Source organism: Oncorhynchus keta, chromosome 30, assembly GCF_023373465.1.
Source record: "Oncorhynchus keta strain PuntledgeMale-10-30-2019 chromosome 30, Oket_V2, whole genome shotgun sequence".
NCBI classification, from domain to species: domain Eukaryota; kingdom Metazoa; phylum Chordata; class Actinopteri; order Salmoniformes; family Salmonidae; genus Oncorhynchus; species Oncorhynchus keta.
The window spans coordinates 19,988,521-20,005,214 of record NC_068450.1 but is presented as its reverse complement, the minus strand read 5'-3'; the positions used below and the strand labels follow the sequence as shown (position 1 = coordinate 20,005,214).

At 43.8% G+C, this 16,694-nt stretch overlaps 1 protein-coding gene across 2 annotated transcripts; it reads right to left on the bottom strand.

Moving 5' to 3' along the window:
- Positions 1-777: 777 nt before the first annotated feature.
- On the bottom strand, positions 778-10,544 carry LOC118363260 (EH domain-containing protein 1-like). 2 transcript variants are annotated; one of them, XM_035743941.2, is made up of 7 exons: positions 10,346-10,544; positions 9,603-10,027; positions 6,981-7,078; positions 5,521-5,762; positions 4,018-4,188; positions 3,450-3,614; positions 778-1,692 (listed from the first exon to the last, which is right to left on the bottom strand). In XM_035743941.2, exons 2-7 carry the CDS (start codon positions 9,989-9,991, stop codon positions 1,153-1,155), a joined length of 1,605 nt encoding a protein of 534 aa, XP_035599834.1. In that variant the 5' UTR covers positions 9,992-10,027; positions 10,346-10,544; the 3' UTR covers positions 778-1,152. The 2 variants fall into 2 exon arrangements, with proteins under 2 accessions (XP_035599834.1, XP_035599835.1); XM_035743942.2 differs by lacking the exon at positions 9,603-10,027 and having other exon boundaries at positions 10,346-10,542.
- Positions 10,545-16,694: the final 6,150 nt, after the last annotated feature.

Here is a 16,694-nt window from a genome sequence, read left to right as displayed (position 1 = left end):
TCAGTCAGTAGAAAAGGCCTCTTTAGTGTCCTGAGTTTACAGAACCATGACCTGAATGGCCTACCTTCTGTAAGCAGTGTCTTAACAACCATCACACAGGTGCATGTTCATTCATTGATGGTTCAAGCATGGGAAACAGTGTTCAAACACTTTACAATGAAGATGTGAAGTTATTTGGATTTTTACAAATTATCATTGAAAGACAGGGTCCTGAAAAAGGGACATTTCTTTTTTTGCTGAGTTTAGTTTGAGTGGAAGTGTAAACATTTGGTTACTCTCTCAAGTGCTCACAGTTTGAATCAAATATATGGAAATAAGAAAATTTGAATTATGCTAAACTGGCACATCTAGACATGCCAACAATATCTAGGGTTGAGGTGAAACCAGTCTAGTAGTTTAAAACCTGCTTTTGAAAGCTTCAATAGTTTAAACCCAAAAGTTTCTCTTTATATGTGTCAAAGTTCTGGAACTTTCTCAATTGTGCTTCCAGATTTCTAAATGATCTCCACATGTTCACCATGAATGTGTTCCAGAATCTCATAATCACTTCCTTCTTTCTCTGTCAGTATCTTCAGTTGATCAGTAGGCCTACAGCTGTATCTCTACACCCTTGGTCAAAACATTTAACAAGCAGATACATAAGTGGAGTCCTGTCCTCAGGTGCTTGTGTCCAGCTCAGCTGACAGTGACCGGTTCTCACCTACAGGGGGCACTTATGTATTCAATTCAATATAGGTATACATTTCAAAATAAGAGTTTCCAACATACACTACTTAATTGGGATAAATATTAAATGTTTATTAAATCTGAGAAAATAATAAAACAGAAGCATTTGAAAACATCTCATAGTAAACCGACAGGAAATACAAAAATATAGATAAAACAATACTAAGTTAGAATCTTTTTTCTCCAAAAAGAACAAGTTCATTATATTTCTTTGGATCAACATATGGACAGTATATTTTAAATGTCTTTAACCCGTTTCCCATCTCCTCACGCAGCTTCAACACATTATGTTGCATTACTCTCCACCCACCCTCCCTCAGCAAATATTCATTAACATTTCCCACACAACGCAAAACAACCCCTCCCAAACCCAGCCCTCCCCAAGTTCAACAGATTGCGTTTACCCCCCTTCCTCCCAGCCCCACATCACTCTCCCATATCAATCTCCTGGTGGCGTTTAGAAGGTGGCACCAGGTGTTCCGGAAGTTTACCCGGCAGCTCATGTCCCTCCAGCTTCACTCTGATCAGGTGATTGGCCAATGCAAACTCCTCGTCGTCTAGGTAACCATCCTTATCCACGTCAGCCAGCTTCCAGATCTTGCCCAGGACCGTGTTGGGCAGCTTGGACTTCACCATCTCTTTCTTGGCTGCCGCGCCCGACACTTTCCCATTGATCGGTGACAGCGTGTAGAAAATCTCATCGTACGAAGGTTTGTCCCGGGCCACCACCCACTCCAGCTCATCGATGCCTTCCCCGGCACCCTCTCCGTAGCCGTGACCGAAGGGGCCGGACATGGTCCCCTCAAAGGCACCTCCGTGGACAGCCTGGCTGGGCATGGCAGCTTCCTCCTGGCGGACCAGGGTCATGAGGCGAGCGATGTCGTTGGCCAACATGTCCTCCACAGCCTCCAGTAGCTTGGGCTTCATGGTAGGGAACTTCGAGAAGTCGTGGCCAGCCAGGAGTTCCTATAGAGACGAGGGAGAGTGGAGATGTATAATACACTGCTCAAAAAAAATAAAGGGAACACTCAAATAACACATCCTAGATCTGAATGAATTAAATATTCTTATTAAATACTTTTTTCTTTACAAGTTTATCAACCCATGGAGGTCTGGATTTAGAGTCACACTCAAAATGAAAGTGGAAAACCACACTACAGGCTGATCCAACTTCGATGTAATGTCCTTAAAACAAGTCAAAATGAGGCTCAGTAGTGTGTGTGGCCTCCACGTGCCTGTATGACCTCCCTACAACGCCTGGGCATGCTCCTGATGAGGTGGCGGATGGTCTCCTGAGGGATCTCCTCCCAGACCTGGACTAAAGCATCCGCCAACTCCTGGACAGTCTGTGGTGCAAGCGAGACATGATGTCCCAGATGTGCTCAATTGGATTCAGGTCTGGGGAACGGGCGGGCCAGTCCATAGCATCAATGCCTTCCTCTTGCAGGAACTGCTGACACTCCAGCCACATGAGGTATAGCATTGCCTTGCATTAGGAGGAACCCAGGGACAACCGCACCAGCATATGGTCTCACAAGGGGTCTGAGGATCTCATCTTGGTACCTAATGGCAGTCAGGCTACCTCTGGCGAGCACATGGAGGGCTGTACGGCCCCCCCAAAGAAATGCTACCCCACACCATGACTGACCCACCGCCAAACCGGTCATGCTGGAGGATGTTGCAGGCAGCAGAAAGTTGTCAACGGCGTCTACCGACTCCATCACATCTGTCACATGTGCTCAGTATGAACCTGCTTTCATCTGTAAAGAGCACAGGGCGCCAGTGGCGAATTTGCCAATCTTGGTGTTCTCTGGCAAATGCCAAACGTCCTGCACAGTGTTGGGCTGTAAGCACAACCCCCACCTGTGGACGTCGGGCCCTCATACCACCCTCATGGAGTCTGTTTCTGACCGTTTGAGCAGACACATGCACATTTGTGGCCTACTGGAGGTCATTTTGCAGGGCTCTGGCAGTGCTCCTCCTGTTCCTCCTTGCACAAAGGCGGAGGTAGCGGTCCTGCTGCTGGGCTGTTGCCCTCCTACGGCCTCCTCCACGTCTCCTGATGTACTGGCCTGTCTCCTGGTAGCTCCTCCATGCTCTGGAAAGTACACTGACAGACACAGCAAACCTTCTTGCCACAGCTCGCATTGATGTGCCATACTGGATGAGCTGCACTACCTGAGCCACATGTGTGGGTTGTAGACTCCGTCTCTACCACTAGAGTGAAAGCAACGCCAGCATTCAAAAGTGACCAAAACATCAGCCATCAGCCAGGAAGCATAGGAACTGAGAAGGGGTCTGTGGTTGCCACCTGCAGAACCACTCCTTTATTGGGGGTGTCTTGCTAATTGCCTATAATTTCCACCTGTTGTCTATTCCATTTGCACAACAGCATGTGACATTTATTGTCAATCAGTGTTGCTTCCTAAGTGGACAGTTTGATTTCACAGAAGTGTGATTGACTTGGAGTTACATTGTGTTGTTTAAGTGTTCCCTTTATTTTTTTGAGCAGTGTATGTTAAAGGTCTGATGTCAGTAACAAATAATATATTCATCATTGGATGGTCTTCATTACTTCAACAACATAATACAGAGGACGGGATAAGACCTCAGTTTATAGAGTCACATTGATTAACCTCTGGTGTGTACGGAAAATATTCCAGCAACATTTCTCTGAGGAAACAAAGGCTAAACTAGATCTGGATTCAGAGGCTCCATCTCACCTGCATCTTCTTGAGTTTAGGGAAGTCTCCAGGGGAGATCTGATGTTCCCTCTCTATCTTCAGGTACGTCTCTCCCAGGTTGGCGATCAGTTCCTTCTTCTTGTTCTCCTTTCCAAACACACTGGGCATCTCCTTCTTCAGAGAGATGATGATGTAGGCATGGACCTAGACAAAGGTTAAAAGTTCACACAACCTATAGAAACAAGCTATTGACTAGACTGATATTCTGCCATAATAAACCATCTAGTTGAGGATGTAGACATGGACAAGGGTTCAAACATCCTGGAGAAACTACCTGTTGGCCCACAACAAAATACTACTAGCTTTAACGCTGCTCCTTTCTGCAAAAGTGCCCTCTTGGATATTCCCTTATTCCAAGTCCCATTATTTTAATTTAGCTTAATTAGAACAACGAGTTAATAATGGTGAGCGAGTGTTGCACCTTTTCAATAATATGTTTTTTAAATAAATGTTGCACCTCGACTCCCGTTGGTTGAGTGCCCTCCAATTCCTTCGCTGTTCCTATACCCCCATACATTCCTACAAACATCTGGACCCCTCCCCTCACCTTAGCCAGCCGTGCCCTTTTGATGAGGTCGTTGAGTTTCCGTATCGCTGCGTTCCGGGGCAGCCCCTGGATGTCCTGGAACAAGTCCTGTTCCTCAGCCTCAAACAGCTTCCTGTTGTCAGCGATCAGGAGAGGCTGGGCCCAGAACGACCCGATGTACACCCTGACCACCTAAGGACCACAATACACATAAATCAATAAAGACAAAGACCCAGAGTTACCTCTGCTGCAGAGGATACGTTCATTAGTTACCAACCTCAGAAATTGCAGCCCAAATAAATGCTTCACAGAGTTCAAGTAACAGACCTCTGAACAGTTAATGTTGAGATGGGACTGCGTGAAATCTGTCCTTCATGGTCAAATTGCTGCAAAGAAACCACTACTAAAGGACACCAATAAGAAGAGACTTGCTTGGGCCAAGAAACACAAGCAATGGACATTAGAGACAGGTGGAAATCTGTCCTTTGGTCTGATGAGTCCAAATGTGAGATTTTTGGTACCAACCACCATGCCTCTGTGAAACGCAGAGTAGGTGAATGGATGACTTCCGCATGTGTGGTTCCCACCGTGAAGCATGGAGGTGGTGGTGTGTGGGGGCTTTGCTAGTGACACAGAGTGATGTATTTAGAATTCAAGGCACACTTAACCAGCATGGCTACCACAGCATTCTGCAGTGATACACCATCCCATCTGGTTTGAGCTTAGTGGGACTATCATTTGTTTTTCAACAGGACAATGACCCAACACACCTCCAGGCTGTGTAAGGGCTATTTGACCAAGAAAGAGAGTGATGGAGTGCTGCATCAGATGACCTGGCCTCCACAATCACCTGACCTCAACCCAATTGAGATGTTTTAGAATGAGTTGGACCGCAGAGTGAAGGAAAAGCAGCCAACAAGTGCTCAGCATGTGGGAACTCCTTCAAGACTTTTGGCAAAGCCTTCCAGGTGACTACCTCATGAAGCTGGTTGCTTTGGTTACTACATGATTCCATGTGTTATTTCATAGTGATGTCTTCACTATTATTCTAAAAATGTAGAATATAGTAAAAATAAAGAAAAGCCCTTGAATGACTGCGTGACTGGTACTGTGTGTCTGAGATATAGATAAGTACTCAGATCCAGACTCATTGAGAAAAAACTAACATCCATGGGTGTGGGGGAGCATTTGGCCGTAGCAACGAGTCTGAGTAGCCAGGCACGGCCCCAGCAGGACCACAATGGAAATAAGTTGGTTGACTTTACGGTAAACTTGACGGTACACTTCACATCCTTAATGTTTGTACTGTAGTCTAATGACTAAGGCGACTCTATATGCATTTTAAATTGTCTGCATCTGAAACCCTATTCCCAAAATAGTGCGCTAATTTTGACCATGGCAAAGTAGTGCACTATACATTTGAAAGACCTATGTGGACCCTGTTTAAAATAGGTGCACTATACAGGGAATAGGGTGCCATTTGTCGAAATGAATTTGTCGAAATGAATGTTTTCTAAATTTTACCTCGGGGGTGTTAATGATCTTTCCCAGCGACCACATGAGGGCGCCGTAGACCCTCATCAGCTGCTGCGTGTTGATCTGGTCAGCCTTGTTCAGCACCACGCGCATCTTGTCCTCATGGTTCTTCAGGGCACGGATCACCTCAGAGAACTCGTCTGAGATGTCCAGCTTGTGGGCGTCAAACAGGAGGATGATGCGGTCCACGCGCTCTGCAAACCACTCCAGTACCGCCGCAAAGTCATACCCTTCAGAGATGCAACGGGAGGAGGGTTATGGTGCACACACACACAGCAATAATTATGTTGAGGAGGAACCCCAAATGAGACTGAGGAGAAAGATGAGATGTTGGAGACAAAATAAAGGGTTTGGAGTTTTGGATTGTGGTGTATTCTGAGGGTTGGACACAAGCATGATACTATAATTGACAACAACACACTGAAACTATAGACAATATACAACATGTTTCAAAACGTTGCTAATGCAGCGATGAGACAAGATCGTAATTGGGGGGGTAAAATACATACATATATAAAAATAAATAATGTATTCAGTTCCATCCTCTTTGACCTATTTAAACAACGACAGGAAACAGGCTGAAAAACAATTGGAACAGAGGCCTTTTGCTTTTCTGAACAGAAGCCTGGGGAGTTCTGGCACAGCGAGCCGAGGCTCTTTAAAAAGAAAATAAAGAAATAGAGAATGATGGTTTTGATTGGTGCCGGTATCATCTGATCTGAGAAGAATGCAGTCAGTCTGTCTAAAAATCTCATCTACGCAGCTGACCACACAATCAGCACCAGCTCTGCTGCACATGCATTGCAGGGGGACACTTTGGCCGTGTGTGTCGTGGGGTGGACCAGGGGAAAGTGTGTGTGGGAGACCGTGTACCAAGTGTCCCCACAATGACAACTACACCACTCTACAGTCTACCCATGTTCAGGCCTTCCCCACTGTCGCCGCACAATGCCAAGTGTTGCTTTTAACCCAGTCCCCGGCACGGTCATACTGCTGATGAACAATACAGTCAGCCCTGTGTGTGGAATCATAGCCGGGAGGAATGCGGTATTCCAGTATCACGCCCCTCCCCTCGTAGGATCCCTCTCCCTCTTTCACTTGTAGGGTGGAAAAAACTGACCCAATAAAAGATGATTTTACAAAATCAGCAGAATCAGCCAATAAGGAAAATATTGGCGGAGCAATATCTGAAGAATGCAAAATAAGGGGATATGGGGAATTTCAGTCATCTCTAGTCAGCTTCCCTTCCTTGGACCAATATGTCATACAAGACAGTTGGATTAGATGCACTCCTCTTGACAGAAAAAATAAGTATTTGATACTATTCTCTCGTCTTAGGTGAGTTTTAAATGGCGTGTGTTAACTCTGACCTGCTTTGAGTGGTTGACACTGTCAGGCTTAACACATTTATTGAGATAATGGTGATATATTGTTCACGTGTGGCTGACCTCTGCTTATTCTCTGTTTCTCTCCTGACAAGATTCCAGGGGTATCGATGATACTGATGCTCTCCAGGACTGGGTTGGGCATCTGAGCACACATAAATCTGCATGGAGAGAGAGAGAGAGAGAGGTGAGGATGTTGAAACTAAACTAGGCATTAAATGTAGGCCCAAACTATGCTTCCAGTCAACCGGTCACTGCTGGAAATGGAAACTGAATGGTTTGACTGGAAGTGGAACAAAGCTCAATTCAAACAAGGAGAGAACTGTTTTCTGTTTGAGTTGAATGCTGCAGAATTTCTTCAATTGTCCATAGAATAACCTTGATTCACTGTCCAAGCCCATACAACACATGATGTTGTCATCTTGCATTAGTCACCCCAAACATAAAGGTTTTTCAACAAAGTTGGAGCAAACAATGACAGATATAATCACATGTTTTGTATCTGGAGAGAGAGGGCAAGGTCAGTCAAACAGAAAACTGCAGTTTCCTCAAGCAGGAACAAAGAAGGGGATTGTTACGCTTTACAATTTATATTCCTTCTCAACCCAGAACTCTGCTGTCACACCGTTCCCTCGGGAACAGACATTCCCGGACACCGCTCCCTCGGGAACAGACATTCCCGGACATTATGCTACAAGACTACTAGAACTAAGCTCTTAACTTGCATTTTGCCAGGAGAGCAGATGTATCCTACAACTGGAGAGGGGGAGAGAGAGAACCTTTAAGGCCAAACAACAAGTCAAAGAGATATGGGGGAGGGTGGGAGATCATGTGGTAGAGTAGTATCATATTACAATGACAATATTTGCCAAGTATAAAAAAAATGTACATTTTTCCACTTCGGCTTTTCGTATGTTATACATTCTGTGGCAGTCTGTCCAAGCCTTCCCGTTTATCTAACATTTTCCACACAATTGGGCTAACCTCAGAATCTCTCTCCATCACACACTCAAATAGTAACTCACATCCTGCTGTCCCCCTCACCCCGAGCCCCCACCAGTCAGACCTTCAACTTCCCAAAGTGAAGAAATACTATCAGCATTGCCATTCATTGTATGAGCGATGAGGACGTGGTGGAGTGTACTTCTGTGCAAGACAAGTAGGCCTGCGTACTTTACAACACATTTCACTTTGAGATGTTACTGGAAGCCCGCATGCAGAAATGTGCAGTCAGTCAGTGTCCTGAAATAACAGGCTGAGTTCAGTAAAACGGAACCCCAACCCATTCCCGCTGACTCTTACTACTCCCTCTCGGTTACAAAAGTCATCAGTCTTGTTGTGAAACAGCCCATCTCATGGGCCTTGTGATGCCTTGTTCATCTCATCAATTAGCCTCTAAGCAAGGCTAATTATCAATTGACTCTCATTGACCTTCACGGCTATGAATCAACAAAAATCAATTGTACATATGCATCCTGGGAAATGTAGTACCCTAGAACAGGGATGAGGAAGAGTTTAATCCAGCATCAGTGTTGACCCATGTGTATTGAGCTAGCATATGGCGGTGTGTGAGGCACCACAGCTAATCTGGGGTTGAGGAAATCCCCCATCATCGCCAGGTTGAGCACAGGACTTCCTCTAAAACCTGTAGTCAGTCAGTCTGTCTCTCTCCAACATGGAGAGAGACAAGGCCAGGGTTATCAGACCATCTGTTTGAGTGCTGTGTATTGTGGTGCCAGCAAAGCTCTCACAGAGGAGAGATAGACCTTCTCTCTAGAGGATACTTCAGCAAAGCTCTCACAGAGGGGAGATAGACCTCTCTAGAGGATACTTCAGCAAAGGACACTACAATAAATACAACCTTGAAGGAGTGTGTGTTTGAAGCCACAGAACAGACAGACTAATCGATTGCTGTCATAATGCCATGTTGAACAACTGACTGTGGTGTCAGAATGCGCCATAGAGCAGTCTGGATTGCTGAATCACTTTGATGTATCATGATAATGAGTAACTCAACACACAAGACCAGCTGAGACCTGAGAAGCCATAGCCTAGATGCTGACTGACTGTGCTGTCACACTACCATAAAGAACATACCAGCACTGCAATTTTACTAGGATTTCCTAATGCCTCATAGCAGGCAGAAGCCTCAGTGAGAGTTGGCCAGCTGTTACTACTGATGTGGCAACTGTAGCCTGCCCTGGGGTGTGCAACTAAGGAGAAGACAGATAACACACTTTTGCCTGGCTACTCAAAACACAAACCATTATTTTCCATTTACCTTACAGTGCTGCTGCAGGCTAAACAGGCTAAACAATGCTGACAGACTAGGTCGTGACTATAGTTTAGATTAGGCTAGGTATTGTAATACTGTTCAAACAGCCCAAGGGGAAAAGGATGTCTCAACTTGGCAGGGTGACTTTTACAGGTGGGTTAACAGACATGGTGGATGGAACAGATACTACAATCTGTTGTGGTGATGAAATAAAGGGGAATGAGAGGAGGAACAGTAGAGATCGTTTTGTTTCAAAGAGTCCCTACATGCAGAGGCTTGTGAGGGAGGTATTGTGGAATGTTGAGAGAGGTGTTACCATAGAGATCCTATTAAATTCCTCATTTATGGGTGTGACCTGGCAGCCATAAGCTCCCCTGGGGCCTGGGAATTTGGCATGAGTATTTATTTACCTGTTGAGGAACGCGTTACCAAATGCGTTGAGTTTGCGGAAGGGTTTTTTGGGGTCGACAACCAAGGCGTTTCCAGGTATCATCCCGTCCTGGTCACCGTGCATCACGGCTATGAATGAGTCTGTCGTCGGCTCGGGCCCTATCCTCATACCGGGAAAGTCCTGCTCCATCAGGTGCCGAATAAAGGTGGTTTTCCCGGTCGAGTACTGACCGACCAAGAGAACCATGGGTTTGTTGTCGAAGTCGGCATCTTCGAGCGACGGTGAGTGAAAGTCGTGGAATTGGTAAGTGTCCTCCAGGGGAAAGAGTTTAGTCCGATATAGTTTTTTCAACCCTTGCGAAACATCCTGGAACTGTTCAGGCGTTTTTTTGTCCCTACTGCGGAACATGTTGAGCTGGTTTGACACAGCAGTGTCACTTTCGATCTGAAAACAAGAGAGATGGCGAAGTAGCTAGCGCAACTCTATCACATACAACAGTAGTAGAGTAACATTAGCTAGAGATGCTAAAGTAGGCGAGGTCTTGAAGTGTTGATCGTTCCTTCTTCCTGACTAGCCAATCACGCCCCAGCTAGTTATTACTAGTAGCCAATCAACCGCCAAGCACAAATCCCACTCCATTACCTTGAGAATTAATGTATCTAGACAGCTATCTTTGTAGGAGTTGAGAGCGTAATTTATCTTAAACGTTTAATAAAAAACACACGCTATCCGTTAAAAGGAGGGATAACTGTCCTTTTTTACCTGTCCTTTTGTGTTCTGAGGCCGCGTTCACCGGCTGACACTTGCCTGTGTGTGAGACACGCAGGAAGCGGAAGTGGAATGTGAACGTCAAAAAAATGTCCCAGCGAAATAATGAAGTGCGTAGGCCTATGATTGCTCAAACTCATTCAGATGATGGTGAGGAATCATGAAGTAACAGCCAATTAATACCTGACTTCTCGTCGTCTCACCCAGTCTTGTGACAGCTGCTGCACATTGCTGGTTTGGCCTCCCTATTCTGCAATTCATTAAAAGCTGGACTCAGCTTTATAGTGGCCCATCTGATAGCCAAATAAACATCTGCTGTGTGTATGATTGTGTGTGTGTGTGCATGTTCATTGTTGGCCCAAATATGTGGTAGGCTGTGTTAAAGACCAGATACCGTGACAAGGAGAGACAATTACCATAAATACCAGTATCTTTATTGTGAAAAGAAACATTATACAAATACATGAGAATTGAAAGTGCTATTCAAGTACATACAAGTACATAGACAACGTCACATACAGTAGATTTAAGTCTACACCGTACATCCAGGGTGACGACCAGAGGTGTCTCTCCGCCCATAACAACAGCTCCACTGGAACTCTGAGCTATTCCATATGGAGATGCTGTTACAGCCAGCGAGCACCAGACACTGGAGCTACACTGCACCTTATCACACAGCCATAAACCCACAATATTCAACAGTAAACCATTTAAGTACTGTTATCACAAGTCTCAAGGAGTCATGTCATATAATGTGTGTGTGTGTGTGTGTGTGTGTGTGTGTGTGTGTGTGTGTGTGTGTGTGTGTGTGTGTGTGTGTGTGTGTGTGTGTGTGTGTGTGTGTGTGTGTGTGTGTGTGTGTGTGTGTGTGTGTGTGTGTGTTTATTGCTGGCCCATTGTTTAGGTAGCATCATTGCAGATAGGCTGTAATGTACAAAGACCAGATACAGTGAACAGGATACTTTGTGAAGGGTGCAATGTCACATCCACAAAACAATGGAAAAAATGTACTTTACTTACAATACCAGTCAAAAGTTTGGACACACCTACTCATACAAGGTTTTGTCATTATTTTTTACTATTTTCTACATTTCTAAGGATCCTGGAACTAAACACCTCCCTCTGCAACTAGATCCTTGTAAGTCGCTCTGGATAAGAGCGTCTGCTAAATGACTTAAATGTAAATGTATCCTGGACTTCCTGACGGGCCGCCCGCAGGTGGTGAGGGTAGGTAGCAACACATCTGCCACGCTGATCCTCAACACTGGAGCTCCACAGGAATGCGTGCTCAGTCCCCTCCTGTACTCCCTGTTCACCCATGACTCCAACACCATCATTAAGTTTGCAAACTTAATGATGGTGTTGGAGTCGTGGGTGAACAGGGAGTACAGGAGGGGACTGAGCATGCACCCCTGTAGAGCTCCACTGTTGTGTTGTCTGCAAACTTAATGATGGTGTAGGCCTGATCACCGACAACGACGAGACAGCCTATAGGGAGGTCAGAGACCTGGCTGGGTGGTGCCAGAATAACAACCTATCCCTCAACGTAATTAAGACTAAGGAGATGATTGTGGACTACAGGAAAAGGAGGAACGAGCACGTCCCCATTCTCATCTACGGAGCTGTAGTGGAGCAGGTTGAGAGCTTCAAGTTCCTTGGTGTCTACATCAACAACCAACTAGAATGGTCCAAACACACCAAGACAGTCGTGAAGAGAGCACGACAAAGACTATTCCCCCTCAGGAAACTAAAAAGATTTTGCATGGGTCCTGAGATCCTCAAAAGGTGCTACAGCTGCAACATTGAGAGCATCCTGACTGGTTGCATCACTGCCTGGTACGGCAATTGCTCGGCCTCCGACCGCAAGGCACTTCAGAGGGTAGTGCGAACGGCCCAGTACATCACTGGGGCTAAGCTGCCTATCATCCAGGACCTATACACCAGGCGGTGTCAGAGGAAGGCCCTAAAAATTGTCAAAGACCTCAGCCACCCTAGTCATAGACTACTGCATGGCAAGCGGTAGCGGAGTGCCAAGTCTAGGACAAAAAGGCTTCTCAACAGTTTTTACCCCCAAGCCATAAGACTCCTGAACAGGTAATCAAATGGCTACCCGGACTGTTTGCATTGTGTGCCCTCCCAACCCCTCTTTTTTCACTGCTGATACTCTCTGTTTATCATATATGCATAGTCACTTTAACCATATCTACATGTACATACTACCTCAATAAGCCTGACTAACCGGTGTCTGTATGTAGCCTCACTACCTTTATAGCCTCGCTACTGTATATAGCCTGTCTTTTTACTGTTGTTTTATTTCTTTACTTAACTATTGTTCACCTAACACTTTTGTTGCACTATTGGTTAGAACCTGTAAGTAAGCATTTCACTGTAAGGTCTACTACATCTGTTGTATTCGGCACACGTGACAAATAAACTTTGATTTGATTGTAGAATAATAGTGAAGACATCAAAACTATGAAATAACACATGGAATCATGTAGTAACCAAAAAAGTGTTAAACAAGTCCAAATATATTTCAGATGTTATATTCTTCAAAGTAGCCACCCTTTGCCTTGATGACAGCTTTGCACACTCTTGGCATTCTCTCAACCAACTTCACCTGGAATGCTTTTCCAACAGTCTTGAAGGAGTTCCCATATATGCTGAGCACTTGTTGGCTGCTTTTCCTTCACTCTGCTGTCCAACTCATCCCAAACCATCTCAATTTGGTTGAGGTCGGGTGATTGCGGACGCTAGGTCATCTGATGCAGCACTCCATCACTCTCCTTCTTGGTCAAATATCCCTTACACAGCCTGGAGGTGTGCTTGGTCATTGTCCTGTTGAAAAACAAATGATAGTCCCGCTAAGCGCAAACCAGATGGGATGGCGTATCGCTGCAGAATGCTGTGGTAGCCATGCAGGTTAAGTGTGCCTTGAATTCTAAATAAATCACAGACAGTGTCACCAGCAAAGCACCCCTACACCATCACACCTCCTCATTCATGCGTCATGGTGGAAACCACACATGCAGAGATCATCCATTCTCAAATTTGGACTCATCAGACCAAAGGACAGATTTCCACCGGTGTAATGTCCAATGCTCATGTTTCTTGGCCCAAGCAAGTCTCTTCTTCTTATTGGTGTCCTTCAGTCGTGGTTTCTTTGCAGCAATTCGACCATGAAGGCCTGATTCACGCAGTCTCCTCTGAACAGTTGATGTTGAGATGTCTCTCCGCCCATAACAACAGCTCCACTGGAACTCTGAGCTATTCCATATGGAGATGCTGTTACAGCCAGCGAGCACCAGACACTGGAGCTACACTGCACCTTATCACACAGCCATAAACACACAATATTCAACAGTAAACCATTTAAGTACTGTATCACAAGTCTCTGGGAGTCATGTCATGTAGTGTGAGATTAGACTGCCTCCTGTTGGTCAAGGAGAATTACAACACAGAGCTTCAACATTGATACATACATCATGTTGTTACTTTTTGATCTAGCTTTTTGCTCATTTTCAATACAGATTGTGTATCACTTATTATGGCAATAAAATCATGGTGATTATCTGAATGATAGAATATGACTAAAGGGCATGGTGATTATCTGAATGATAGAATATGACTAAAGGGCATGGTGATTATCTGAATGAAAGAATATGACTAAAGGGCATGGTGATTATCTGAATGATAGAATATGACTAAAGGGCATGGTGATTATCTGAATGATAGAATATGACTAAAGGGCATGGTGATTATCTAAATTATAGAATATGACTAAAGGGCATGGTGATTATCTGAATGAAAGAATATGACTAAAGGGCTGAATGATAGTATGATTATCTGAATGATAGAATATGACTAAAGGGCATGTTGATTATCTGAATGATAGAATATGACTAAAGGGCATGGTGATTATCTGAATGATAGAATATGACTAAAGGGCATGGTGATTATCTGAATGATAGAATATGACTAAAGGGCATGGTGATTATCTGAATGATAGAATATGACTAAAGGGCATGGTGATTATCTGAATGATAGAATATGACTAAAGGGCATGGTGATTATCTGAATGATAGAATATGACTAAAGGGCATGGTGATTATCTGAATGATAGAATATGACTATGACTAAAGGACTAAAGCATGGTGATTATCTGAATGATAGAATATGACTAAAGGGCATGGTGATTATCTGAATGATAGAATATGACTAAAGGGCATGGTGATTATCTGAATGATAGAATATGACTAAAGGGCATGGTGATTATCTGAATGATAGAATATGACTAAAGGGCATGGTGATTATCTGAATGAAAGAATATGACTAAAGGGCATGGTGATTATCTGAATGATAGAATATGACTAAAGGGCATGGTGATTATCTGAATGAAAGAATATGACTAAAGGGCATGGTGATTATCTGAATGATAGAATATGACTAAAGGGCATGGTGATTATCTGAATGAAAGAATATGACTAAAGGGCATGGTGATTATCTGAATGATAGAATATGACTAAAGGGCATGGTGATTATCTGAATGATAGAATATGACTAAAGGGCATGGTGATTATCTGAATGATAGAATATGACTAAAGGGCATGGTGATTATCTGAATGAAAGAATATGACTAAAGGGCATGGTGATTATCTGAATGATAGAATATGACTAAAGGGCATGGTGATTATCTGAATGAAAGAATATGACTAAAGGGCATGGTGATTATCTGAATGATAGAATATGACTAAAGGGCATGGTGATTATCTGAATGAAAGAATATGACTAAAGGGCATGGTGTTAATCTGAATGAAAGAATATGACTAAAGGGCATGGTGATTATCTGAATGAAAGAATATGACTAAAGGGCATGGTGATTATCTGAATGAAAGAATATGACTAAAGGGCATGGTGATTGTGCCCGCCAGTGCAATGTTCTCAAAGGGTTGGTATCAATCAGCACCATAGGTAGTCTGGGAGTCCTGCAAAGGGGATTCAGTTATTCAACTTCAATCAATGAAATACTTTTTTTCTGCATTCATGAATGAATTTCAATTACATAAATTGAATTGAGAGGATTTCAAACAGTATTGAACTTACTATGATAAACACAGTATACTTCTCTTTTTCGCTGTCCTTCCCAGAATCTCTCTAGACTTTGACTCACTGATCTTTACCCCCCACACTTCCAGCTTTGCAAAACTAAAACAATAAAAGAAAATCACAAGAGAGTGACTTTGGACCCTTACTGCCTCCTTCAACTTTGTTCACCATTCTATCTTACATGTTGCTCTCTTTCTATATTTTTAAATTCATTTGAGTTTCTTTGTCTGATCAGTGAATTCACATATCACAAAATATAATTGTGTAATCATTTAGAATTACAAGTACTTCATCCGTTAAATCAAGTACGGAAACAAGTTCGGAAATTAGCCGACTTTCTCTGTGCCTGTCAGTTACAATAAGAGAAAACCACAAGATGAAAGGCTACCAGTGTTCTAAATAAAACTGACTATGGATGGAATGATCTATTGCACTTTACAAAATTTCTTAATCTCATAATGTAGACAGGTTGATTTAAACATAAGAATTTGAAAACAAACTGAACCTACTCACCCTCAGGAACGAAAGTTCAGTAAAGGACTGGTCAAGGAAGTGAGTGAGGGCTGCTTAAGGCTGTGAGAGGGAGAGATAAATTAATAATTATATGTACAGTAAATATGTAACAGGCCCTGCCCATAAACTCTGCATCCTGTTTGAATACCTACAGGTATACAGTCATACAGTAAAACCTTAGCAAACACACAAAACTTACACACATGGGCTCGCGCACACACACACACACACACAAACACGCTCACACACACCCTAAACCCAAATAGTATCAGTAAAAGCATGCTCAGGAATCTTGACTTTATATATAATACTGTGGGCAAACAAAAGTGGAGATTACCCATAATGAAACTATAATGTGTGTGTATGAATCACACAGTGTTCAGAAAATGTTAGAAAGACCCTGTTAGTGTAGTGTTACCTGGCTACCCCATTCACATCGCTCCAGCCAACTGTTTCTTCTCCGTGATCGATAGAGCAGCAGCAATTCAATTCAGGGTCACGTCAGGGAAGGTGTAAGGTCCACTAGACAGGGATGTGTAAGGTCCACTAGACAGGGATGTGTAAGGTCCACTAGACAGGGATGTGTAAGGTCCACTAGACAGGGATGTGTAAGGTCCACTAGACAGGGATGTGTAAGGTCCACTAGACAGGGATGTGTAAGGTCCACTAGACAGGGATGTGTAAGGTCCACTAGACAGGGATGTGTAAGGTCCACTAGACAGGG

What these genes read in the sequence shown, in the direction of transcription:
- LOC118363260 (XM_035743941.2), bottom strand. Translation starts at nt 9,991, where the DNA reads ATGTTCCGCAGTAGGGACAAAAAAACGCCTGAACAGTTCCAGGATGTT. An exon ending in GGTAACGCGTTCCTCAACAG is followed by an intron (nt 7,079 to 9,602) that starts GTAAATAAATAC and finishes CTCTCCATGCAG; the next exon opens with ATTTATGTGTGCTCAGATGC. An exon ending in CTAAACTCAAGAAGATGCAG is followed by an intron (nt 1,693 to 3,449) that starts GTGAGATGGAGC and finishes TCGTCTCTATAG; the next exon opens with GAACTCCTGGCTGGCCACGA.